Raw genomic sequence first — 27,804 nt, 5'->3', positions numbered from 1 at the left:
ATTTAAAAGACATCTCAAAGATTACCTACTACGAATAGCTCCATACTCTGTTAATGAATTCCTCAGTGCATCTACATAAATTGCTGCATTGTTTTTTATTATCATTTTTTATTGTAACATATATTATTGTGTTATAATGTATTTTTTTTATATTGTTTTGTTAGTGTATTATGATGTTGTATTTTATTTATAATGTTACTGACAAAACCTGGACATATGTACTGTCAAATATAGGACGCTAATAAATGAAATGAAATGAAAATGAAATTGCGACCGTTCATTTGACAAGTGTCGTGTTCAGTGCACCCAAACATGAACAACGCCGATTGTTGTGGCAGGCAGCAATTCCGAGGAAGGACTTTATATTAAAAAGTAGTAATTTCGTAGGCGAGAAACATTTCATTGAAGCTGCATTGCTACATAAGTATTTTGTAATTATTTCTTGCTGATTTGTGTACATGTAATATGTTTATATATCTATACATATTTACCATGTAGGGTTATGAAAATTAAATTCTAGTGAGTTTATTTGTCTATAGTTTCTGTAAACGAGTTATTTTATCTATTAGTTCAGTTTTTCCTTCGCAATATTTTGTTTGGCATATTTATCAAACAACTTGAAAAATGTACATGAAAATGTTGTCTCATGATTATCATAAAAATGAACACTTTAAAAATTGATAATCAGTACACTAGCTAAACTTTACTTTTTATTCAAAATAACATAGTAGCTCAAATAACCCTATTATTTGCAACCAAAGTACTAACAGTTATTTAGTGATAAGTCGACTGTTTCCACAGTTGCATAATACCTTCAGGGCTGTCAAAATAGTGGCAAGTAAGCTATATGTATAGGTTTATTATGTTTTTTTGTAGAAAAGTTACTATGTATAAAGAACTCAATAGAGGGATTGTCTATCATCTGCAATCTCCTGGATCAGGTCTGTGGTGCTTAGATACGTAGAAAGATGTTGGGATGACCCTTTGTTCATTATTAAATGAGAATACTCACCAATTTAATAGTAATGCACTGTTATAGGTTTTTTTTGTTGTGGATGTTTGTTAGAATTAATTGATGTTTTCGCACAGAAAATATGTCATGTGCAAATATACATTTAAGGCTGTTTTAGTTGTATATTTGCAAATTATGAACTGATGCACTAAAATATCAGTTCAAAAGAAGTTTTTTTTATGAAATTAAAAATCTGTTATCAATGATAATAGATATTAAACAATCCGAATTTTTAAACCTTTAGGAAGTAGGTAGTGATGTAGTTGAATAATAAAATGTTTTAAAAATTCATAAACCTGAGTAGGGTTCATGGGTATTGAAGGGTTTATTCTTCCTGTAAATAGTTAATCTGCTTTCTCTTTATTTTAAACTGCACACAAACGATTGAGCATAATATTTTTATAATAATTTTTAAAACAGACTGTGTTTTTGTACTTAAGTTCGGCAGGGAAAATTGGTTTAGTTCATTTCAAATTATTTTTCTAAAATCACTTACATGCTATGGAACTCGTCAATATTGTTCTGAAGATTGGTGATGGTGTTCTCAACAAATGATCAAACATTTTTTTACATAAATTTTATTAAACAAACAATATTTTTGTACCAATGTTCAGGGACAGCAGACTGGTGATTGGTTGATGCAATTTTGGGTTGGAAATAATTTGCTATCACTTAAGGAACTTTTCCTTTCATTCTTAAATACCATTGTGCCATCAGGAACAAATAAGAAAGTGACTAATTTCCCAGCATTAATAACAATAATAATTGAAGGGGAAAAATAATGTTGGACACATAAAAATAGTTATTTTGTTATACCAGATAGTTTTTTTTTATAGACAGTTGGTACTGGGACTTAACATCTATTTCCACCTCCCCTTCCATTATCAAAGTTTTATTACAGTTTCGTTTGTATTTTGGCCTGAAGACTATTAAGTTGTTAAGTATTTTCTATAGATCATAAATTATATATTAACAAAGTAAGTGTGCATGTTTTTCACAAAGATATTGTAACAGCTTGAAGAATAAAAAGCTTAGTAACAATGCTGTTCAGTTATGTTTTAACCAAGCAAGATGGTAGGTACTGCATTTGTGTTATTGAAAATAATTGAGAGTTCTAGAAATATAAGAGTATATCTCCCAGTCGTAGGACTAAAAAATGTTTTTTTGTGTGATTATCTATGAGTACCAACCCATGAGTACTCGTGCATTTATCTTTGTAATTATGTAGTACATCTCCCTAAATAGTCTTAACATAATTTATTTTCTGTAAATATATAATATGATTTGTAATAGAATTTTCATTTCATAACATGTTTTTAAATAAGTACCTAAACTCATAAGTTTTTTTTATGCTAATAGCAAGTTAGGGCACATGGCAATAGTTTATAAAATTTTGATAAGTTATGTTCTGGTGATCTTTGTACTCTGCTCAAAATGTTTCACACCATGTAAACATGTCATCATTTTATTTATATTATAATATACTTATGTAAGTATCTTAAGATTATGTAAAATATTATTTTAATTGATAACATGTATTATTTGATGTATGTTTAATTGTAAAACTTGGCTTGTCCAATACCATTGTGTATATTTCACTATACAGGAATAATCTGGATTTGATGCAAATAAACAAAATAGCAAACCAAAACCTAACTGAATTAGCCCTCATTTCCTGCTCCTAAGACTGTTCAAGCACGTATTTAATCACACACATTATGTCTCGTGCATGATTACAGCTCACTCTCATTGAATGCATAAAAAAATTATTTAGAAGAATACACAACACACATTCATTCCACAAATGATACATTTGACAGACTGTGTAATAGCATGCCATGAAGGATGATATCTACACAATTTTTCAAGAAGTTTACATATATGGATTTTAAAATATTTATTTGTACTTACTTGCTATTAAGTTACGTAATTCCATTAGTTATATTAAAATCCCTACACTGCAAATTAGAGTTACTGGACATTACATACTGAACATTGACTTGTGAGAGTAATGCAATACGCTGTGTTTTTGTACCAATGTTCAGCGGGGAAAACTTTTTCAGTTCAGTTAAAATTTATTGTTCAAAAGAGCAGTTACCGTTACATGCTATAGAACTGGTCTATTTTTCTGAAATTCGGTGGTGGTGTTCCTGATTTGGTGGTAATGCTAAAGTGCATAACTTAGTATAGTATTATGGGCATGGTCATAATTTCAACCTTTCTCATTATTCAAACAATAGTCGCAAATGATTTAGCATTGTTTGTTAATTTGTTATACATTTGTTTTACAGACAATATTTTGTACCTATGTGTGGTGACTGTGTACTAGTGATGAGTTGATGTAATTATGGGTCAGAAATTATTTTAAAACACTTTAAGTAACTTTTCCTTTCAGCTTTAAATACCACTCTGACATGAACAAATAAGTTAGTAACAATTTTGCCCTGCATTAATTGTAGAGGGGGAAAATAGTGTTAGGTGCATCAGAATATTTTTTTGCTCCAGATATGGTTTTTTATTACCAGTTAGTACTGCAAAATAACTGCACTTCCTAGGTGTATTTCCACCTTTCCCCTTCCATTTTGTAAAATATTTACAGTTTCCTTTGTATTTTCGGTTAAAGACCATTAAGATGTTTAAGATTTTCTGTAGATCATAAATTATATATTAACCAAGTAGTATGTATAAATGCGTGACAAAGGCCACTAGGAAACTAATTACGTATTAAAAATAAGACAGACATACATATACAGATCGGTACTTGTAGAAACTAAACACGCACACAGTTTGGTTGACATTTTTGTGCGGAAGCGCGGTCGCAATGGTTTTGCTAGCTTAAGCGAGCTTCATCTGTTGAGTACCTAAATTTGTTGTACAAACTGTGTGTTTTTGCTTTCTACAAGTACCAATCTGTGAGTACTTGTGTGTCTGTCTTATTTTTATTATGAAAGTAGTATGTTTGTTTTTCATGAAGATATTGTGACTGCTTGGAAAAAAGAAATCCTAGGTAACAACATACCTAGTCATCGTTGAAACAAGCAAACTGCATCTGTGTTATTGAAACTATACTGAAGTTCCTTTATTATGTCTTGATTTTCAAAAGTGAAAAGGTTATGAAATGGGAGGAAATGTGTTATCTCAATATATGCAAAATACAATCTAAATATAATGAAATGAAGTACGATGTTAAAAGGTTGCAGTGAATGCCAAATCTAAAACAGTAAGGGAAACTCTTAAGTCCAGGAAAATAGCTGGCGGATTGTAAGAACAATTTATTTGTGTCACTCTGCTTCCCAAAGGGTCACACTGAGTCAATGAACAAAATTTTTAAACCTTGCACCCACATGCTTGCACCTACAAATTTTGAAGAAATCTTAATACTTTTTTTACAGCTGCATTCTTACTTATAAGTGTTTTAAAAACAAACATCAATGTTGATTATTAATATTATTTTTCCATTCTTTATCACATTACTAGGTAAGTTTTATAATTCTACTTTTTCTGATCAACCAGGCATTCTAGGTGGTGGTGGTCTGGAGCTAAACATTTTTGGGGACCTAATTTGGACAAAATGTACTTTGGGTGGCAGCTTAGATAAAAAACGTAATAAATATTTGGTATAAAAATTACAAGTTCAGAAGAAGAGTGCGGGAAAAGTAGGGCGAATGCTTGCCACCGGGCACTTCTGTACCCAATTGCAGCTATGATAATAATAATAATAATAATAATCCACAGCCTGGAACACTCCCCGGCATTCATTTGCTGATCATCCAAAGTACTACAAATAAGAGGAATGGAGGAATGAAATGGCCTGTAGCCACTGTTAAACAATTTTTTACTAGGCAAACTTTTCACTGCAATTTTATTTTGCGACATAGTTTAAGCTCTTGTTATAATTAGTTTCACAGAAATTGGTACTTTTACACAAACTGTTACTTTATTTTCGTAGCGGAAATTTTGTATATAGGAGAGTTATTAGACTACTGTGTCTAATTAAACACTACATATATAACTCCCGGAAAAAAAGCATTAAAATATTAGCATTACGAATCACGATTTTCAATAGCGCGTAGTTGACCGACGTTATAAAGTTATGAAAATAATCTTTCAAAACAATAACAAACACAACCTATCAAACATCAACATTAGCCATTTTCTTGAACTGTGCACATAAATTCTTTATAACGTTGGAAAAATGTTTTGTAATACCTACATCTCTCATCGAGTTTTTAAAAAAAGCTGCCAAGTATGTGTAATTATCATTTAAATGCAATTAACTAAAAAAAGTTCATAAAGCACAATGTTAAAACCGGACCACTGTCTTGTGGCGCCAACGGCAGTTTTATGAACTAAATCCGTCAATAAGGGGGTCAAGAAAATACGCTTGTGTCCAGACCTGGTTTCTAAGACCGTGCTATCATATCAGCCGGTTCAGAATGAGGAAAAGGTGAACAACCGCGGGTAATTTAGATAAGATTATTATTTAGATAGTTGTATCGAAATAATTTTTTTGTTATAAAATGTTTAGTCCGAAACGCGCAGCTAGTGAAGTCATCCAGTATTGGTAATTATATAGAGTATCATAAGTCTTAAATGTTGTATTGGTTCAGTTGTAATTATAAATATTAAAGAAAAGGGAATTAAGTTTGTCCCTAAATTGACTGTTAAAAATGTATTTATTTAAAAAGTACAATAAACTTGCCAAGAACGTAAAGTTTAGGTTTGTCGAAAAGGTATTTTTTTCTAGATAGTGGTTTCTGTGTATATATATAAAAAAAGACATGCCAAATCTGTTATATTTTAGTTATACTAACCAATATGGTTATTGTGTTGAGACAAACGTACAACATTTTAATTACCCGCAAAAGGTTTACAGTTTGATTGCTTTGTTCATGTAAACAATGGTAAGAAAGGGTAGGACAGGGTGGGGGCTGCTTGGCAGAACCAAGCAGGGAACAGGAGGAGGGTAAAGTCTAAGGTGTATTCCACGTTAGTCAGGCCAATGACGGAGTCACTATTACTGGGCATGGAATTTGTCTTGGAGCATAGCAATAACTTTTCCTCATGGTTAAATATTCACATTACAACTTGAAATGCCTGGCTTTTTTTTTTTTTTTTTTTTTTTCATATTACGTAGGGAACTTTCTGATCAAGTATAGTATGGATTAAGCACAAAGTTAAATTTTAGAAGTATGGTCCAATTCTAACATATCTGTGAATACTGTTTATTCCTTATTTATTTATTCCACATAAATGATTAGGACTCCCTTTAAGTAAAAATACACTAATAACCACTTTCAGGAGACAAAATGGCCCTAATGATAAATACAAATTTTTGCCCAGATTATTATTACTCCACACTTTAAAGTAGCTCTGAAAACTTATTTTCTACTAAACTGGTTAGGTATTTATCTAAGTAGGTACATATTAATAAATATGCACTAAAAATTTTAATATTTACACCAGGAATAAATTTAAATTATTTTCAGTGATCTAAACATGCAAAGCAACCATTTTAATACTGAACTACTATTTCAATTAAATTATTTTGATGAGAGAATCTTTTTTCTTTGTAAATCAGATTTCAGTGTCTGTGCAGCTACTGCAGTCTTAAATATTTTTTTTACTGAGAGGATTGATTGAAACCATTCAACATCAAAGAATCTGCCTATTCCTCCCACACATGTCCTGCTGTATTTTGCAAATGCCAGCCCTTTGAAAATGGGCCAACTTAATCTAGCACAATGCCTCAGCATCAAGTTTGCGCATCATTGTCACATCTAAATGTTAAGACCTTGCTCGTCTGAGCATTTAGGCATGCACTTAGTAACAGCTACTGTACCGCCATGCTTTCTCCTGTTTGACCGGGTAGATGCCTTGCACATCTGTATCCCGGTGCCTCCACCAGCAGTCTTTAGAACAACTTGCCCTGTTGAAGGACCGAAGTTTCTCAGCAACCATAGAATTTTAACTTTTGTAGTTGTGTGCTTGTTTACTAGGGCCTTGGTGAAAAATATTTGCAAAGGTGAAAATTATGGGGCAGGGAGGTGTGGGTTGTGACAGCTGACGTGGAACTAACTGTGTACCTTGTACTCGTGTACTTTTTTTTTGCAGAGGAGGGAAAGTCCTGCAAGGCACTGCAGTTGTTTTGTGGGCAACACCTGAAAGTCAACATTTGTGGAAATGTGGCCCGCGCTTCTCGCCGCGGGACTGCTCGTGCTGACTGGGGTAGAACCAGAAGGTATCCTGTACCCTCGCGAGTCCGAGACTCGAGAGGTGTTGCTGTTGGATGGAGTGTGGAAGTTCCGCACATCCCTGCCACCTGATCGGCGGTGTCCTCCTTGTGAAGAGCAGTTCAGCATGGACCCTGACGGAGTTGGTGACATCCATCCTACTTTAGACTTATACCTAGGAAATTACTAATTACATAATTACAAAGACCAGGACTTGTACATGTAAATAATTACTATCTTTGATGCCCTATGGAGTGAAAGTGCTTCATACAGGTTTTCACTCTTAATTCTAATTACAAATGTTTTGTACATTAGAATCTACCAAGGCCCAGTTTCATCATTCATGTTTCTAAGCTAATGCTATCCTACAGATTACTTTATGACTACCATATTGTGCTATTATCTCTTCTGTGATTTTACCCAATAAAGTATAGTGGTGTCAGACAGTAAATTACGGTACTGAAAGGCATTGCCCTTGGTCAAATTTGAAAGTTAATGATATTCTTATTGGTTGTACTTGCATATTTTTATCTGTCACCATGTGAATTGCTGGTTGTAGTGTTAAGGTTGAATTTGTTAAAGATAATAATTTTTTTCTCCTAGATTGCAGCTTCATACCTGTATTGTTTAACTGGATTCGCAACCTACACATGTACGTAGGATATGTTGTCGTCGTCCAGGCTATTCCCCGGGAAAGGTGCAGCTGCCCGACTGCTCGAGGTAGAGGGCGGTTCCGGCTCGTAATCACAACGTCCAAGTTCAATGGGCGACTGCTGGTTTATTAACACACCGACCCTGATACTTGGGGCTGACCCTGTCCCCGCATGTCCACGTCTTAGGGGGAAGCCCGGCTCCGTGAGCTGTGCCACGCCGATCTGTGCCGCACTGCAAATCAATGCGCTACTGGCTTTGACACGAAGTCTACTGGTTACACGATGTTCAGGATATGCTCCAAATCTCTGTGGGTTGCGAGGCGTGTCTCTCGCGTCTGACTCGTGACTGTCTGTTAGGATTCACGCGCCACGAGGGCCAATCGCGGTTCTCACAACCTATATTTGTATACAAAATTAATTATGACAGCCGAGATTTTACTGGCGATGCCACGTAGTTCCGCGCGTCTAGCAAAAGGCCTATCCTCGTCCTGACCAGCGACGCTAAATGACTATGCTTACCCGCGCTGGGAAATAAACCGCGACCTCTCCACTCCCGTGACCGACCGGGCCCGTGACTGGCTCGCGACTGCCGCGTGCCGCCGTCCGCGCGCGGCGCTACCCCTCCTGACACGTCTCCCCCTCCCCTCACCGTCCCCCACGGAGCTCGTGACGTGTCGCAGGCGGGGCGGAACCTAAGTCGCCCAGTGCACAATCAGAACAAGACCCTTCAAGTAAAAGTTAAAAAATATATATACAAATTCAGTCTCTCTTCTGCGATACATAAATTGTCTGCTGAAAAAGAAAACACATCACCCTCGTCGCCGGGAAGTACTGTCGTACTTGTTGTTACCACTGCGCCTAACTGCCCCCCCCCCCCCCCCCCCTTCCCCGTCTTAGCTACACTGCACCACACACGCATAACTGGCAGGAGGGGCTGAAACACTGCTATTCCATGCTGCCATTACTTAATGTTTTGATGGCTTTGAGCTCATCAGAAGAGATGTTTGGTTTTGGGGACCTGGTTGATGTAATGGTGGTCTGCACAGTCCACTGAAACTCCTCCTGTTCAACTGCTAGCCGTTTGAACATTGCACTTGCTACAGAATAAACTACGTTTACGACCGGGATCCTAAGAGAAGCAATGTTGAAACTAAGTCCTTTTTTCTAAGACTGATTTTGCGCTTTCTGGCAGTATTGTAATGTTTTACAATATGTTGAACTTAAAAGTTTGGTTAGTTTATGTTTATTGTTTTCTTTGCATTTCATTGATTTCTTCATGACAATATTTGAGATGGTTTGGTAAATACTATTGAAGTCCTTGATGCTGAGTAGGCTACTGACTGGATATCCTGTTAAAATTCTGAAATTAATTTGTTAACTAAAGGAATCACTATTCATTGTCAGTACAAGGTAATCAGTCAACAAAGTATTGAATTAAAAATATATGGACACCTTTGATAAAAGCAGACTGTAACTTACTACGAAAGGCAATTGCAAATCAACAACCCTCACAGCAAGACACCAGCCAATAACAAAAGCTCTAAGTTGTGCGACCAATTAGGTGAGTGCTCGCCTGTTATTGGCCATGCTAGGAGAGGTGGTCAAACACATAAAAATCCCTGTTTGTCCAGTGTCCTCTTATCAGTCTGTTTGTGTTTGATGACGGGAACAGATGCCAATTCCAGAAAAGATGCAACTGTTTGTCTTAGGAGGCCTACTGTGCCGTCATTGTTGTGTTGTCCAGGATATTTGTTTAGTTTAATGGCTGGTTTTGCTTGAGCGTCGCTGTTTTATCGTTGGGTTGTCCAGATTATCTGTTTTGTATCACTGTTGGATTTGTTTGTTTTTCACTGTGTTGTCCAAGTTTGTTTTTTGTATGTAAGTTCTGTTCTTGTTACAACTGTCTTGTTTTTGTTAACCCACTATTTGCGCTATTATTTTTTTCGACTAATTCATTTCACTGAATTCTCTGTTCTGTCTATGTGTTTCACATTTGACATCGGCTAATTTTGCCAGATTTTTTTGTGTGTTTGTGTATTCATCTTTCGTGTTCATTCTTGTCATACAGTTAACAAACCAGCAATGGCATATTTCCATGAATATCTTTTAAATCAAGCTTCTGCCTTTGCAAGAATCATTCAAGGATCATGTTTAAAAACAGTATCAATACCTAGCATAGACCTGCCCCAATGTACATTTTGATCAGACAACAGGATAAAAAGTATTTTTGTCTGCTGAAATTTAATTTGATTTGATGACCAATGTTTTTTTTTTTTTCGTGAGTTCTTGTTTGTTGGTTTATTCTGTTGTTTGTAATTTTTTTACTGTTTAATTTTTGGTTACATAAACTGTCTATTTAAATTACAATGATAATCATACCTACTTTTTTATTATCAGAAGCTATAGATAAACAAATTTCCTTCGTCACCTTCTTATGGTAGTTTTGTTTCATGTTTTAGTTTTTAAATGTTCTTTCTAAACTGTGAAAAAAGGCTAAAATGGGTTTTTTCATGATTGTTTTAGGTACACAATATTGCAGTATTGCAATTTGAAAGTAGGATAAATATGTGTAGTATTTTGCCATATAATTCACCATTTTAACTACCGTAAAAGGAATTTCTCTGACCTGAAGACTGCACACCAGTTGCCTTGTGCATTAACGTGAATAGGCGTGTGATGTGCAAGTCCGAGTCTCCTCTACAGTTCTGCAACTTTAGAGCTTGTGTGCCCAGCCTGTCACCAGTGTGATTGTTTTTGCTCATATTATCTGCATTGCACTATTATGCTTGAAAGTGATTGATAAAAGAGCTGAGCGCATTGTGCAGTGATTGCTAGCAATTTCTCACTGTTCAGTGGATTCCGATGCCTGTGCCGTCGAGCTTCAACGATGTGACCGCCAGTGCCGGCGTCAGAGACTTCGTGGGCTGGGTGTGGTACCAACGGCACTTCTTCGTGCCCAGTCAGTGGAAAACCAACAGCTTCAGGGTGTTCCTTCGGTTTAGTGATGTTCACTACGCAAGTGTTGTGGTAAGGACGCTGTTGCACATTCACTACACAGGGAGCTACTCATCATGCTCAACATGCTAAATTATTTCTATATGTACATTGTGTTAAAACCTTGGGTTTATGAACCTCCATATAATGTACATGTATCTCTTTATAATTAGGAACTGTGTAACTTTTATCTGGTCAGAAATTGCAACAGAGGAGTTGATTTATTTTTTCTTTCATAAAAATTGTCTGTGTAATGTAGAGATAGATATATTTATTAATTTACAATTTTCTTTTACGTTTTGAAACTTTTTTATATGATTAAAATTGAAATGAAGAATAAATACCTATTTATATGTATTTAATTGTATGCCTTTTCTTTCCTTATCTTGTATGGGATGAAAAGTACTTTGATTCAATGACCACCTCTTTAAAGATGGTAACACACAAGGAAATAGACGAGAGATATTGGGAAATGAATTGGCCATGGCAAATTGTACAGAACAAACCTAGCATTTGCCTGAAGGAATTTCGGTAACAGTGGAAAGCCAAATCAGTCCATGATTTGTACTGGGGTCCTCTTGCCACTGCACCACTTCCCTACATTGTTTCAATAAAGGCAAGGTCAATTTAATATACGTATATTATCATTCCTTTTATCCGTTAACACTGTTTACATTTTACTCTTTATAATATTTGAGCTCAAAGTATTGATTACATATTCTTAATATTGCCAACTTTCCATACAAAATATCCTACACGATGATATAACAATCCAACTATCCTTATTTCAGTTTTCCACTGTTTCACAAAATCACTCCTAGGCAAATTTTTGGAATGTTGCTTACAATAAGTTGTGTGGGCAGAAAGTGGGCCAGGCTTTTTAGTGATCCTGTGGGTTTTCTCGGGGAAATTTTATTCCCCGCCTCACATTCGTTCTGTCAGTGCTCCATTTTTTTTATCTCCTCACTCCTTGTATCTGTTGACTCAATGTCTATGAAACTTCATGAATTCTTTAGACTGCTGCTAATTTTTTTTTTTCCTGAACTCTGATCAGATTCTAATGACTGTTTAGTGTCAGCATGATATTGAACTTGTATAGATGTAATTGCATTGTAAATAATGCAGTGAGACTTGAAACTTCTCATTTTAGTTTGTTGCCAATATAATTAGGTATATTTGAGGCATTAATGTGTTCATTCTTTTGCGGTTATCTACACGGATTATTTCCTAATGTGGTTTTCACAAGCAGGGGAGATGGGGAAGGAATATTTCCCCCCTTCCCTGAAATCCTTAAGGTATCCTAAAACAATCTTATCATTTCCAACAACAAAAAGGAATTAATTTGATAGCAAACAGTATTCAAAGAGGTTCTAGCCCCATTCCCCCCACTCTGAAATGAAATTCTGTGTATGCTCCTTCTCACAAGTAGGCCGTCAAGAGAAATCAAGGGCCTGAGAGAAAATAATTATTAATGGTGGGGCCTTCCTCCCCATTACTTAATGTACAATTTCTCACCCAACAAATTAAAAAAAATATATATGTAAAGACCAAAAATTATGGTGATTATAACTTTTAACGTTATCTGGGAGCATTGCAAAGTTGTAAGGTTTCCAATTAATTTTTTTAGCGATATAATTGGAATTTTTGTCCTACTATCAGGATTAACACCATCTTAAAAATTGAACAGCTGAGTGGAAAAAGGATAACATTCCGGCACTTTCAATTATTTGTATTTCTTTACTTACTTTGACTATGGACTCAGAAATTGTGTGCTTTTGCTTTATACTACTACACCTACAGTTGCTCAATAGTGAAGTTTTTGATCCAAACTGTAGTTTTCGTACAAATCAGTATTTTAAATTTTTTCTCAAAACATGTATATATGGAATATTAACCTTTTTCCACTCAGCTGTTCAATTATTTGGGAACTCAGCAGGGTCTTCCTTGGTGCTCCGAGGCCCTGCCCTCGAGTGTTGGGACTGGCAGGTCATGGGGGCTCGCCTGTTGCAGTGGGTGAACGACCGCCTGGCGACCAGCCACGAGGGGGGGCACCTCCCCTTCCAGGCCGAGGTGACGGGGCTGCTGCGCTACGGCGAGGAGAACACGGTCACCGTCGGCGCGAACAACACCCTCACCGGGCACACGATACCTCAGGGCACCGCCGTCCACACCGACGACTCCAGCAGGCACGGAACCATTCTTTATAGTGGGAAGCCTGATGGCGGCATGACCCGGCTGTTTGTGATTCATTTTTTTTATTCTGCCATAATGTTTAAACCATGGGCGCAACAACAGGGGGGGGGGGGGGGGGGGGAATGGTATTTGGCCCCCCCTCTAAAACCTTGAAGTGGGGGCAAACAGGGGCAAAGAAAGTGCTGTGTGATCAATTTTTAGATAATAAAACTGCTTAAATAGTACCATTTTCCACCTTGAAATACAAATTTTCCCGGGGGATGACCCCCGGACCCCCCCGCTTCAATAAGGGGGAGAGATGATTCTTTATAAAAAGGTATATTGCCCCCCCCTTTGGATATTTAGTTGTTGCGCCCCTGGTTTAAACTGTAATGTATAATAATAAATGCAAATGAGTGGTACTTCTCAGTCAACAAATTTGAAAAATACTAACCAGTTAGATGTAAAAAATACGGCTATGTTTTAGTGATATGTACTGCAAATTTTTCTGTAAATTATTTCTAACACTTTAGTACCTATTACGTACAACCTTATACAATGTTTGTCTAGGTAATCTAGATAAAAAAAAATTGTTTTAATTCAACCAAACCAATTTTTTTCTTTTTCTTTTTTCTTTTTTTTCTAAATTCCTTTAACCGTTTTTTGGTTATCTGTGGACCCCTTGCCTGTCAATACCCCAGATAATTGGGAGTCTACTGTATAAAGTTTTATCTTTTATTGTGTCGATCATAAACATAAAAAAAAATTTGCAGAAAAAAACTATGTACTGTATTTGGTTTTTTGATAAGTTGATCATGAAGAAGTTGAAAACCATTACCTTTCATCACTAGCATTTGGCTAGTGATTTGTGCCAGTTAGCTGTTGTACCAGAATACACCACTTAATCTCACAAGAATTATTTCATGCTTGCGATAATCGTCACTATGAAAACTGCCTTTGTGGAAGCTGAAATGGACTAATTGGCGAGGATATCCAATATCATATTTTCCTTTTTGGGTATTGCACAAAAACAGGACTAATATACAATACATATTTTTGTACAACTTTTGTAGAAATTTAGAGTTGCAACTGTTTAAAATACAGACACCGTTAGATTTTAAGAATGTTTTCAATAATTTAAAAATATTGTGTGTTAGATTCAGAGCCATAGTAATAAATATGTTAATTGACTCTTAGAATACTAATTTTTTTATAATAGCTGGAGGCTGAATTAAATATTGTTTGTATACACTATGATTAAATGTTTCAAAGGCATTTGAAGAAAAAGTATTTCTTACAACTGCTTTGCATGAAGACCATAATTACTTTTTTTTTTTACTGTTATTCAAAATTATGTAACTAATATAAAATTTTATTAATTTTTCTGATTTAGCTATTGCTACAAGTGTAGTGACAGGACCATCACCAAGAAAATTATGAAAATTTTAATTGTGTCATGATATTTTTAATTCATTTGTAAAAGTAAAAACTGCACTACACATCTGTTAATTACGTATATCTATTTTTTTTTTGCATGATGATAGATATTGGATTGGTATTGTAATGGTGAATTCACTTAAATGATACTACATTAATGTGTCGGTAATGGTAGGTATTCTTGCTGCAGCATTGTAATTTTTTTTAAATATGAACATTTGACTTAAATTGTAAGACATAATTATGTACCAACAACATAACCATGTTGCTCATGCTTTCAGATATCCCCCAGGGTACATGCTGCACTCAATCTTGCCAGACTATTTCAACTACGCTGGTATTCAGCGCTCGGTTCACCTGTACACCGTGCCACAGACGTTTGTCAGTGACATAACCATCAGCACTTCGTTTGACAACACCACAGGTGAAGTAGTGTCAACTGGTTTGTTTGTTTTGGCTGTCATTTGCATTGTGGTCGTGCTCCTTGCGCAGGCGTACAGCAGGCCAGAGTGGAAGTGTAGTCTAGCCGGTGTCGATGCATTGAGTAGCGGGTGGACTGTGGCAGCCTTGACCTCGCACAATTTAAAAGATAAAAAACAAGCAAAGACAATAGGAAAATTACATCAGCTTAGCTACAGAAGGTTGCATATAGATTATTCTGAAAGGAATATTGAAATACTTAGTGGGCTACATAATGCATTTTCTTCCTATTATAGCCCGACATGCATCATACAGAGACACCACAGGAATAGTAGTCTATATTTAATGCTGGTTTTCACATGTGTTTCCGCAAGAAAGTCTTATCATACAAAATTGAGATGTGTGTTTCCTGTATTAAACTATACTAATATACCTTGGTTATATGAATTTATGACCTGTTTTAACAGAATAATCCAACAACTGACCTAAGAACAAAGTATTAAAGATAATCTAATGAAAACTAAAATATAAAATGTTCAGTTTTCTTTTCTGAAGGAAAAATTTTTAAAAGTTTACTATTTCTAGAGATTTTATGTGACAGTCAATTACCTTTTAAAAATTCATTCGCTTATAAGGAAAACATAATGGTAAAGAACAATAATGTGGTGTATGTACTGGAGCACTTGCTGGCTACGGGTGCAGGAGTGGTGCAGTACTGGGTGGACTACACCGGCGGTGGGGACACCGCGCCACTGTGCACGGTCGCGGTCGAGGACGAAGGAGGGGCGGTGGTGGCCACGGGCAGCGGCCTGTCCGGCACGGTGCTGGTCCCGCGCGTGAAGCTGTGGTGGGCCCGCCACACGGACTCCCGCCCGGGACACCTCTACACTCTCAGGGCAGGTGCTACGCCGGTCGCTTACCTCCGTCAGCTGTGCCTTGCGGCGAATGTTGGAATTTCGTTCGCAAAGTCCCTCACCTTTAAGCTTGTATTGTAAAAATCTGTGCACGCCATTTAACCTTTTAATAACAGTTCGTTATAAAGTACATACTTTCATTTCTAAGAAATAAAATTTAGGGTCATGTCAGTGTATTTTTTTTGTGACGGATATATTTCACTGTACTGGGAAGACTTGAATTGTAAAACGGCTCACAAGCAACAGTAATACTCTCTTTGAAAAATTCCACTTAAAAAAATTTCCTGCATAATAAGTTTAAAATATTTAGCACCTGTCTATTATGGCATCAAGCATGGCATATTCAGATGCACTGATACAAAGAAAAATTTACTCATATCACTGAAATAGGTACGTATTGTTCTTTAACTTACAAAATTCAAAAACTGTCACTATAACATAATACATGGGCGATTTATGATTTGTTATATTTTATAATTGGCTTTATAAATGACTGATACTAGTAGTATGTACTTAAAAACACAAATTTAATTATTATTTGTGAATAAATATGTTTCAGACATTAATATTATTGCATTCCAGATGGTTTAATTTTACAAATACAGTGTTTATTACAATTAAACTTACACTACTTTGATGAAAATAGTATTAAGAAACATTTTATCGTATTAAATATCTGGCGGATCTCTGTACGTGACACACCAGCCTATCTCATCTCATTCATGTTGATCCCTGCATGACACAGATGCAACTTGCAGGTGCTTGCTGCGTTTGTAAATTTCTATTAAATCTGAAGGAATGTGAGTTGGCAAAATAGAAAGCATAGTAGTCTGTTAATCTAAGAGTCCTTAATTGGTACATCTCTTACAATTGAATTGGCCTGTTGTAAAAGACCACAGCCCCGCTTTTTTATTACTAACTTTATTGTATGAATGCACTCTAGTGACAAAGACTAATATTCTTTGTGGAAAGGCCAATTGTAGAATGCTTCCATACCCTTACACTATGCAGTAGCCAGATCATAATTCATTTGAAACTGCGACATCTTCGGAGAACTTGCTTCTTTTTTTTTCTCCTGACAAATTTATTTTAAAGGAGATATGGCCGTTTCAAATGGACAGATTCAGTTCATATTCAAAGCACGAATGATAACAAAGAACCGGGCAGACGTATCCAGCAAAGCATTACCAACTAAACAACACGTAAAAGAGCATTCAGTACATTTATGTATGAGTGTGAGGTCTGATGCATGCTTGTTTCCAGGTGGAGCTAGCTCGCAACGGGCAGGTGCTGGATGTGTACAGGCAGCAGTTTGGAGTGCGCACACTTGAGTGGAGCAACACTGCCCTTCTGCTGAACGGGCGACCCGTCTACCTGACTGGCTTCGGCAAGCACGAAGATTCTGACGTGAGTGCCTGCCCCTGTGGAAAAATGCATCAATTGCGATTTGTTCGACACGTGTAATTGTAGAATCGTACCATAACTTTATGGATACCTAATTATTTTTTTTTTAATTTCGTGAATCATACACCATGAGAACAGTACCCAATAAAAATATACAAAACATTATATATTAATGTTTAAAACTATTTATAACTTCATGTTATGCCTTGTAATTTCTTTTATTGTAGAACAGAAGTCATGTTTAAATTGGATTTGTAATCATATACATGAAACATTATTGATGCAATAGTTGTAACAAGCAAGAATTTACATTTATTAGTTTATTTTTAACTACCTAGTAGCTACTTTCAATTATGGTTTGTTTTGGTAGACACTTTTCCTATGTTCACAGCCCATTCTCCTGAGTCAAAACATGTAACACTTGCATTTTAGCTGGCAGCAAAACACTTTTTTTTTCTTCTGAAATGACTGATGTTGAACATGAACCCGGCCTTTTTAAAGTCATCTGATGAAGTCAAATAAGTTATGTCTAGAGTGCATTATTGGTGAGAGATAAATCATTTAAATTTTTTACCACACTAAAGTTTAGCTAGTTACGACATGTCTGACTGAAGGAACGAAGAGGAAGGTCTCTAACCTTAAGGATTGTTATTTCAGTTGAATGGAGGGGCGAAAGTAATTTATCTTTTGGTGACGGAGTGTTTATGGCATGAAGGGTAATTTGAGATGGGAGGAGTGAGGCCTCTTGCTGGTTGGCTTCATTACTTATGTTAAAGATGTGTGTGACATGTGCCATTTACTGTACATTAGAGTAATGAAGGTGTGAATATTTATTAGAAAAATGTTTCAAATCTTTATTGGTAACATTGAAAACAGTGTGGGAAAATTGTTACATAACATACTGTAAATAAAAATCTAAAACTGTAGTAGTAATAATAAATGAAACAGGAAAATAAGTTTGAATTTTTGGCAACTAAAAAATTTAAAATTGATAATTTAATTTGAAAACAAATGTGAATCAGGAACTTAAAATTGATATATTCAGATGGGAAGAATGGGAGGGGGAATGTAATTACAGGTGCGAGGTAAAGGATTCGACAACACCTTGCTGATAAGGGACTTCAACCTCATTGATTGGCTGGGGGCCAACTCCTTCCGCACCTCCCATTACCCGTACGCAGAGGAGACACTGGACATGGCCGACCAGGCTGGGATCATGATTATTGATGAGAGTCCTGCCTGCAGCCTCGAGTGAGTGGCCCGAGTTGGATCTTGTGATGCCTGCTGCTCAAAACTAAGCCTAGTTTGCATGATCTGTTTTAAAATTCATTCTTTGCTGTGTTCTTGCAGCGTTTGAAATACACTGCCTCACATTTTTAAGAATAACATTGTATGAGTAATTTTTAATTTTAGGCATAATATTGAGTTCCTTGGTTCAGTTTGAATGTGTTTTGATGTCCGTGTCTTGCTCCTAATTATCTTGTTTAGTACTATTTTCATGTTGAATATGCACAAGCTAATATGTTTGTGAAATACTTTAAGATTTGACAGAAAAAGTGCTTATCTCACTTGCCTTATTACAAAGTACCTTGCCCTTCAATTGTAAATAAAGTGAAATGAAATGAATTTGCCTGGCCAGAGTTGTTAGGACTAGAGATACTATTTCTCCATTGTGAAGTGACCACAGTGGTTGAGTGGTCAGATCATTCGCCTCCCAAGGCAACATGGGTTCCATTCCACTGGATACAAATAAACCCAGACACTTTTCAAGTGAGAAATGTGGCAGATGTTACTGTGAGTTTGTGAATTTTCTCTGGTTGCTCATGTTTGCGCTGCCCACTCATTCCTTCAATGCTCCATTCTCATCTCGTCGTCTCCGCGATGTCGACGGGACGTCAGGCATTCTCAATTGTGCCTGCATGTTGGCCAGCCTGTTCAGTGACGAGCTGCTGCAGAGGCACAAGTCCATCATGCAGGAGATGATACAAAGGGACAAGAACCATCCCAGCGTCATCATGTGGTCGCTGGCAAATGAACCCCGCTCTGACAAAAACCAGTCTGCGTCTTACTTCAGGTGACTACTTCCGTGCTCTAACCGCTCCTTGAGGCTGGACGTGTATGCATCCATGGCGACCGGGTCAAGATGTTTTCAAACCCATAAAAAATTTTACAGTGTTGCCTTCCAAATATAATTTCAAAATTTTTGTCTTTTTTAAAGCTTTTCAGAACATCCTTAGATTATATTTTAAGAAAGTTCAAACAGACAAAACAAATAAAAATAAGTAAATGACTGAAAAAACAAACTTGCAAAAAAGAAGAGCAACAATAGCATAAGGTGCAGAAAAAAGTGATTAGTATTAATTGAATATTTTTTGGGCATGTGCATGTATTAACTAATTTCCAAAACAAATTGTGTGTCAGCTTTTGAATATACTAAAGTAGAATCCCGCTGATGCGACCCCTCACAGTTTCCGGAAAAACGGACTTATAAACGGAATGGTCTCAATAGAGAATTCGGTCCAATTTTTACTCCCCCTCCCCTAAATATATCCAAATACATAAAATACTCGCGCTAAATGAATTCGCGTCACGCGAGTATGCTATGCTAGCCGGCTGGTTGTTATTTTCGTTCAAAACGTGGCGAAGGAACTTGTGTGGATCAGGTAGAAAACATTCGGCTATAAACGAAAGATATAAGAACAATGCTATCCTGAAATGCTGTGACATGTTTTTGGAGTAGATAATCACAGCGACAGACCAACAGTATGCGCTCCCGCCCTTGCCGTCAGCGATGTTTATTTTGACAGCTCAAGCAATTATCTTTTCCACATCCATTCACAGCGTAAAATAAAAGAAAAGAAAAAAAACACGTTGGAATGCAGATGGAAAAGTAACTATGCAGTAAAATAAATATATTTACGGCCCTGGTAATTTTTCTATTCAATAAAATTCTATGTATTAGTGATTTTTCAGCAGAATCTGCTGTATGACTAATAAACAAATTGTATCATAATAACTTTAACTTATAAAGTATTTATTAACGGCGAAGGACAGTCGTATAAGCCCATAAAAATATTTATTTTACCAAGAATGGACTATACAACCTGGCTTTTGTCGCACGCGGTGTGGGAGGGGAGGAGGATGCTGACAGTTTCTCACGCAGAAGGTTGAAATAAGGGAGGGAATGTGTTGAAATGTTAGTTGATAAAGAGGGGGGGGGGGGGGGGTTTACATGGTTTGTGGCTCTGGGAGGGATGAACCTTGAAGAATTAGCAGGGGATGGGAGAGGTAAGCGTCATGTCACGTATTACGTCAAGCCGTCGCTACCGCCAGCCTGGCCGGAAGAGTTTCTTATGCTCTCGCAGAAGCTACCACAGCGGCTTTTCGTGCGTGCGGGCGGGTAAGATAACATGGCAGCTGAGACGGCTTTTCGTGCGATAGTGGACGCGCCGAGCTTGGCTAGACACTGCCGCGTGGACAGTCTAGACGGGTGGGTAGCGCCCAACAAAGTGTAACAGACTTGTTTTTCAGCCGATTTTACTCAAATTTTTGACTTTCTCTGCTTAAATTTTTCACGGTTTCTCAAAAAATGGTCATGTAAACGGAACGGATGCATCAGAGGGGGTGTCGCATCGGCGGGATTCTACTGTAGTTTATTTTTTTTATGCAGCTCAGTTTTTGTGTTAACCATATGTTATCTTTATAAATTCTTTAAGCTTGTAAACTGTAAAAGAGTTAAAGACATAAGCATGCAGATATTTCATTGATGCTTATTTAATTTTGTATTAACTTTTAAACAAGACTTTACAAATTTCAGTGACCATGATCGCTAACAAGTCACGCTTATTAAGCAATGTCGTGGATCCGATCCAATCCGTCTTCTTCCTCCATTTATTTGGTGGGACTCAAATTTATGAACACCAAGTCAGTACTTAGGCAGAGCTTACTATAAGCTTGGAGGCCCATCGTTGAAAGCATCTGTACATGACTGCCAAGTCATGACTCCCAAGTCATGACTCCCTTTTCTTTACTAATCAATTTTTGTAAGGAACTACCCCATGAAACAATTTTTTTAAATCTCGCTACCCTTATACCAACTGAACTGCATGTGTATAAATAAGTTTGCACATTTAATTAATTCATGGTAACATGCACAACACATAGTTCTATATTTTTAATAGATTCTTTCAGAAATCTAAATATTAATACAAATGTATTAGTTTAGATGTGGTCGAGTCTACTGAGTACACTTCAAAAGTTCTGCTTGAATATGTACTTAAATGAGAGATGATCTTTGGTTCAGTCATCTCTCTAAACATAATAGTGGAATTATAATAGAGTCATGTGCATATGTTTCCAGTTCGCTGTATAATTACACCCGTAAGCTGGACAGCTCGCGACCAATAACATTTGTCAACAGCCAGTCCGTGGAAAATGACAAAGCCGTGAGTAGCAGTGTCGCTGTTATCATCAGCAGTATCGCAGAAAGGAGTTTGAAGGAGCTGCGTAGCTTCAGCCATGTGTTTGTTTCCTGAGCGCAGGTGCAGTTCATGGACGTGGTGTGCTTGAACCGATATCGAGCGTGGTACTCCGACCCGGGCCACCTGGAGCTGATTGGTCGGCAGGTGGAGTCTGAGCTCACCGCGTGGCACGTCACTCACGACAAGCCAGTGCTGATGACGGAGTATGGCGCTGGGGCCGTGGTCGGGATGCATACGGTAAGTCATTAGTTCGCGCGCAACACATTTCAGAGATGTGATTTACAGTATCGACTGACTGGAAATTAAATTCTTCAATTTTTAATGTTTTACGTTTAAACTGATCCATGATGTAACAAAATTTTAAAAAAAACCTGATTCTGATTAACATTGTGCCCCAGAAGTGTGCTCTTGAGACCAAAATTATGCAAAGCTAAGCAAGTAGACACTGTGAATAAGAGGAACATTTGTTAGCATTTATCTAAAAATAAAAAAATTATTTATTTATTTATTTTGGACATGTGCCTGACCTAACAAAACTGTTTATTTAATAAGAGGCATGTATGGTAATTATATAAAAGTTTCTCTAGATTTTGTTTTCTGTAAAGTTTTAATTTATGATATGGACTACGGTGGTACCATAAGCCAGCTATTAATGTTGGTTTTTGCATACTTATTTTGTTTTCAGACAGCAAGTGGTGGGTGTAACTTTGATTCCCCTTTAAAATTAAATGCGGAACTTACCTGTATCAAAAGACTCTAAAAGAATATGACATAATTTATTTGGCATTTGTAGGGATGATACTTCTGTAAGCAATGAATGTATTTTCTGTTGTACTAAGATCAAGTTTAGGTTATGGGTGTTAACAGAAACAGTGAATCTGTAGGCAACCAACCTAGTGGTAACAGAACTTGGCTGGTTTTTTGTCACTGGCCTTGCTTTTTAAATCTGTTCTGCATATGACTTATGAAATATCCTTCCTTAAAGCTATGTTTTTTTAATTAATGTCACTTTGCTTTTGCTTGAGCTAGCTAACAGATTGTATCTTCCAAATTTCTTGATGTATTTCAGAATTTGGAGATCAGATATCCAAGTGAGGTGAATTGTTTCTGTTTGATATGTGAACATCATTTAAAGGGGGTTAGATTTTTGTCATTTGTGGTGGACATGCATGTCTCTATCTCTATGTATGTATGTAGTTGGCTAAGGCAGTACTGTGCATCTGATATCTTGGGGCTGGGTGATAAGGTAACATTTATAATTATAATAATATTTTTAGAAGTCATTGTGAAGCTATAAATATGTACATAAAAATGTTTAAGGAAAAAAAATCTGCAGCATTTATAATTTCTCAGTAGAAAAATTTCAGTCTACAGATTATTGTTCCCTAGCTGCCTGCACAAATGTGGACCGAAGACTATGAAGTGATGACCCTTGTTGAACACTTCAAGATATTTGACAAACTACGTGCCAAAGGCTTCCTGCTGGGCGAGATGATATGGAATTTTGCTGACTTCTTGACCCCAGAAGGTAGTGTCTTAACTTTCTACTTGAAAAAAAAAAATTGCTACATGACTTTCTTTTTATGAAAGTGTTCACAGAGTTAAATATTTATCATGCATTATAAATAAATCTTCAAAAGGAAGCTTGCATTTTTAGGAGTCTATTTCCAAGATCTTTAGTTGTTAGAACGTAGTTAGGTAACATTCATATTATATAATAAATTAAGTTTATGTGACATGAGTAGTGCGCTTGAGTTTCCTGTCTTCATTAGCTTGATGTATACTCTTCTGGTAGCAACACTAGTAGTTCTACGGTTGTTGCTCTTGGGATCCATTAGTTATTGTACTTGTCTGCAAGTTACTAACCACATTGGACTGGTTTACACTGTGATTGGGGTGCAGTATTTTCATGTAGCACTGACATATTGCAGTATGACCCCCCATCTTGAATTTAAATGGCCAGAGTATAACATACCAATAGGTTATCACCTCGTAGCTTAGCTACACACAGCATGTGAACCCACTGCCCTGATGGGATACATGTGCAAAGTAGAAGAGAGTTTTGTGTCCATTATTGCGCCAAAGTGGCCGGACGGCACAATGCATTACAATCCAAGAAAAAATTAACTTAAAAATATTAAGTTCATACTTTGTATTTCATTGTTTTTGTTTTATATTTCACACATTTATGCATTTCAGTGTTATCAGTTTTGATACTGTTTAGTACCTAGCTCATATAGGATTTTTTATTACTTCCTGGCAGTAATTTAAATCTTAAATGTTAAATAGTTTCTTGAAATTTCAGACACTAGTAGGGTTCTCTCTGAAGGCTTTCATGACTTGAGAACATGCAAACTGCATTTATTTTAATCTCATGTTTTTGTTTTATTTATTTTAATAACATCTTCATAACTAACTAAATTTTAAAAATATAGCAATTCAAAGACTTGACTTGGTATCCAATCCTATTTACTAGATAATGATGTACATAGGTTTTTTTTTATTCCTGAATTAGCATCCTCTGTACTGCACAAGCAACCACTATTGAAATGCATGTAAATTGTTTGGGATTGCTGTTTGTGGAACATAGAAACATTCCGGCCACGTAGCTGTGTGAAGGGCCTGTTCACTCGAGAGAGGCAGCCAAAGATGGCTGCCCACTGGGCACGCTCCCGCTATTGGTCCTTAGCACATGAGCTAGATGGCTTCCAGCTTCCCTCTGACCTGCTGTTTCGGTCACTGTGACAGTATTTGGAGGTAAGACAACGTACTTACTACGTTATAAGCTTACAAATAAATATACAAGAAAAGTATAGCTGCAAGACATTAATGTAAAGAATTATTTGGTTGCAAGGAATTTAATATTTCCATCTAGAAAAATTAAATATTAATTTTGTATTCATCCAAGTAGGGGCTGAGGTGTTTGTTCTTAAAGACTGCTGACATAAATAGGTTGGCCTGGGATCACACACCAAGGAAAATTAAGATAAACTGAACCTTAAAGTAAGCAAAATCTGTAAATATACTTCACCACCCATAATTCAGTGTTAATTAAAATTCTTATGTTCATTTACCACGATTACTAAATCACATTTATTGAAGATTACGGCATTGCCAGACTTTATGCAGACTGAAGAGTTTTGTTTCCGTATGTGAATATTTTTCTCCATCAAAAAACTCAAAACAAGCAATGACAGAATATTTACTTGCAGTATTAACAGTATACAAAATAGAAAAGAATCTGATGAATGAATCTAGTTTTTTTTTCCATTACTTCCAACTACCTACAAATCAGTTAAATGAAGCACAAGTTTTGATAGTTGGGGTATCTAAATGGAATGTACCCAATACATATTTATTTCTTATGTTGATATGTGTTGGTATGCTTGTCTATTTTTCAAAATAATTGTTATTCCTAGATGTAACATTAACCTAGCTTGTATGGTAAGACATGTGGTGATCAGTATTTTACGTTTAAGTCTATTGGAAGATTTACAATTACCCACTTGTTATGGGTAATTGTGTTAAAAATGCGGCGCACGTGCATCTCGGGTTCGAAAACAAGAAAGAAACTCTTCTGATCGTAATTTTACAACCTCAAAGTTACATTACGCTGAACAGATTAACAATTGGGTATCAGCACACTAATGCAAGTCCTGCAAGCAGAATGTGCGGCCACAAAGAAAAATTAATTTCTCTTTCTTGGCGGAGGGACATCAAAACGTAGGGTTGGGCTTGCAATCAAAGTCTTGTGTATTTTCAGGTATATACGGTATATCAAGGAGCAAGAATTAATATTTTTTTTAAAAAATCAATTAAACAATTTGGTGGTTTTCTTAATATTTTGAAAATTGAATTCACTTTATATTGACAGTTCTAGGATAGTAGTGTGCCTCTATATATATGAAGTGCACACCAACTGTCTATAGTAAAATGCCTGTCTGCATAGGTATTGTTCACGAAGCAACCTCTCACTAGTCTCTACCATCCTTGCAATTTTGCATCTTACAAATCTTCATCATTCTTAAAATTAGTGCCAGATTGCCTATTTTCAAATTTACATCTAATTTTTCTTTCATATTACTCACCCTACAGTTTCATTTGGCCTGGCCATGTTCCCCATAATAATTAAATCAAGGACAGGCATAATAGGCTTGTCCAACTTGGAACTTCCCAACCATCACATTGATTCCGTTATTTTTTTCCACAAAAGACTGTGAGATAAAAGTAGGTACATAGGTGGTATTTCCAACTCGTGCATGCGAGTTGAACATTGAGCTTCCCAAGGGTGGCTTGGCTATATTGTGAGGATGGTGGAAAAGTTTTGGGAGGGCACGGATCAAGAGGTGGTAATTCTCTTTAACGGCAAAGGCTACGAGGGGCGTGGTGGCGGCCAGTCCACCCTTGGTGCTTCCAAATGTGCCTGAGACTTGCCAATTTAATTACATAACGTATTTTTTGTATTTTCTAATTTATTTCCAGATTTTCCGAAATGCTGGTTATTTCAAACATCAGTGTGGTCTATTTGCACCTATGAGTGCATGTTCGTGGTAAATATTCTAGTGCAACAGTATTCTGATCGGCTATTGAGGACAGCAACCAAAGATTTTTTGTAAAAAAAATATAATTATTAATAAATAAAAAGGTTTGGGTGTAATTTTTTTACAGACTCTGATTTATTGTATTAATAACAATAGGTCAGATCCCAATTGTCTCTGATTCCAATCCCAGAGAGTACAGTAGAACCCCAAATTTGTGAACACGGATTTAACGAAAACAGTGATTTAACGTAAAGGTTTTCAGGAACCATCAAAAAAACACCAATTTATTAAAATAATAATTTAGATTTCCAAAAAATGAAAGTAAATTGTAACGGAAACTTCTTAAAAAATACACTCTGTGGTGTCAGTAATAGAATGGAGGTACTATACATTAATATGTGCCTTTGCATCATCTGTCCAAACACGAAAAAATTAAAAAAATTGTTCAAATTGCTTAAAAACTCTGGGCGCTGTAAATTAATTGCGTAGGTGCGTGCCATTGCGCGCGCCTGAATAGATAGACTGTCCGCGACACATGACGTCATGAAGGGTTTCTTTGTCCGCATCCCCCTCCCCCTCCATTATCATTGGCTTGACTCACCACGTTATCTTCCAATCATGCCCGCATAGTAACAGTGCTAGCCAATAATCACGTTTCCAAATATTCCCTTTCCCATCCTCCAGGTGTTTTCAACTTGTGACAACGTCACACCAATATGCCATTATCATTATTCTCAGTAAGACCTTTGTGCGCGGTGTTTAGTTTTTGGAATACATTTTTTATAAGTGCTGTTCGGACTTCGATTTTTTGCTTTTCTTCTTGGATTTTGACTACAGATTGCGATAGGAATTGACTACACTGCCTGTTGACCACCTGCTTAGCTTTTTTATTGGTACATGACTTTATTTACTGTTTTTGGGTATCGGCTTTCTTACGGTTTTTTGACGATTCGTTTATGTTACTGGTATTATAAATGGACAAAACTGGGACACGGGCGGTGGAGCTTTTTTTTCCCCCCGCTAATCTCACGTCTATTGGCTGGCTGCTGATGGAAGGTCACAAGTCTGGGCGGAGTGTTGAGTGAGTTATACTGCACATGCGCAGCTCAGCGAACAGAGAGAGCCAGCCGGCGGCTACGCCGCGTCGTAACAACAGCTGACCGAGTACAATTAATTACCTTTCTCCGCGTACGGCGTGCTACGGTCGGTAAATTTCCATCAATTTGCGGCCATTTTTTTTTAATTTTTTACTGTGATGCAATGTGTATGTAGCTTGTATTTGTTATAAACGCTGCAGGTTGCGACTGTATTTAATAAACTTTAACGTATTTCTTACATTTTTCATTTTTTTTTGCCTAATTTTTCACGGTATCTGAAAATCTCTATGTACGACTGAGGTGTACGTATGAACCGGGGGCCGTACGAGCGAGATCACAAACGTTTAAGAAGGAAAGTTGACAAAGTCTGAGAAAGCACGGCAGCACAAGATATCAGCGTCGACCCTGTCTACGATATGGAAACGTAGGGACGCCATAATGAGTGC

The 27,804-nt window shown here is 36.6% G+C and overlaps 1 protein-coding gene across 5 annotated transcripts; it reads left to right on the top strand.

Moving 5' to 3' along the window:
* The first annotated feature begins 108 nt into the window (after window positions 1-108).
* On the top strand, window positions 109-26,377 carry LOC134530293 (beta-glucuronidase-like). 5 transcript variants are annotated; one of them, XM_063365010.1, is made up of 14 exons: window positions 109-1,989; window positions 7,127-7,387; window positions 10,752-10,925; window positions 12,903-13,078; window positions 14,783-14,925; window positions 15,624-15,817; window positions 17,099-17,242; window positions 18,318-18,490; window positions 19,170-19,313; window positions 21,600-21,684; window positions 21,781-21,957; window positions 23,110-23,248; window positions 24,311-24,477; window positions 26,203-26,377. In XM_063365010.1, exons 2-13 carry the CDS (start codon window positions 7,196-7,198, stop codon window positions 24,463-24,465), a joined length of 1,896 nt encoding a protein of 631 aa, XP_063221080.1. In that variant the 5' UTR covers window positions 109-1,989; window positions 7,127-7,195; the 3' UTR covers window positions 24,466-24,477; window positions 26,203-26,377. The 5 variants fall into 5 exon arrangements, with proteins under 5 accessions (XP_063221080.1, XP_063221082.1, XP_063221079.1 ...); XM_063365012.1 differs by lacking the exon at window positions 109-1,989 and adding an exon at window positions 5,353-5,459; XM_063365009.1 differs by lacking the exon at window positions 109-1,989 and adding an exon at window positions 5,353-5,473.
* Window positions 26,378-27,804: the final 1,427 nt, after the last annotated feature.

Source organism: Bacillus rossius, chromosome 3, assembly GCF_032445375.1.
Source record: "Bacillus rossius redtenbacheri isolate Brsri chromosome 3, Brsri_v3, whole genome shotgun sequence".
In the NCBI taxonomy this organism is placed as follows: Eukaryota; Metazoa; Arthropoda; class Insecta; order Phasmatodea; family Bacillidae; genus Bacillus; species Bacillus rossius.
The sequence above is the reverse complement of the archived record's forward strand: the minus strand, read 5'-3'. Positions and strand labels throughout refer to the sequence as shown.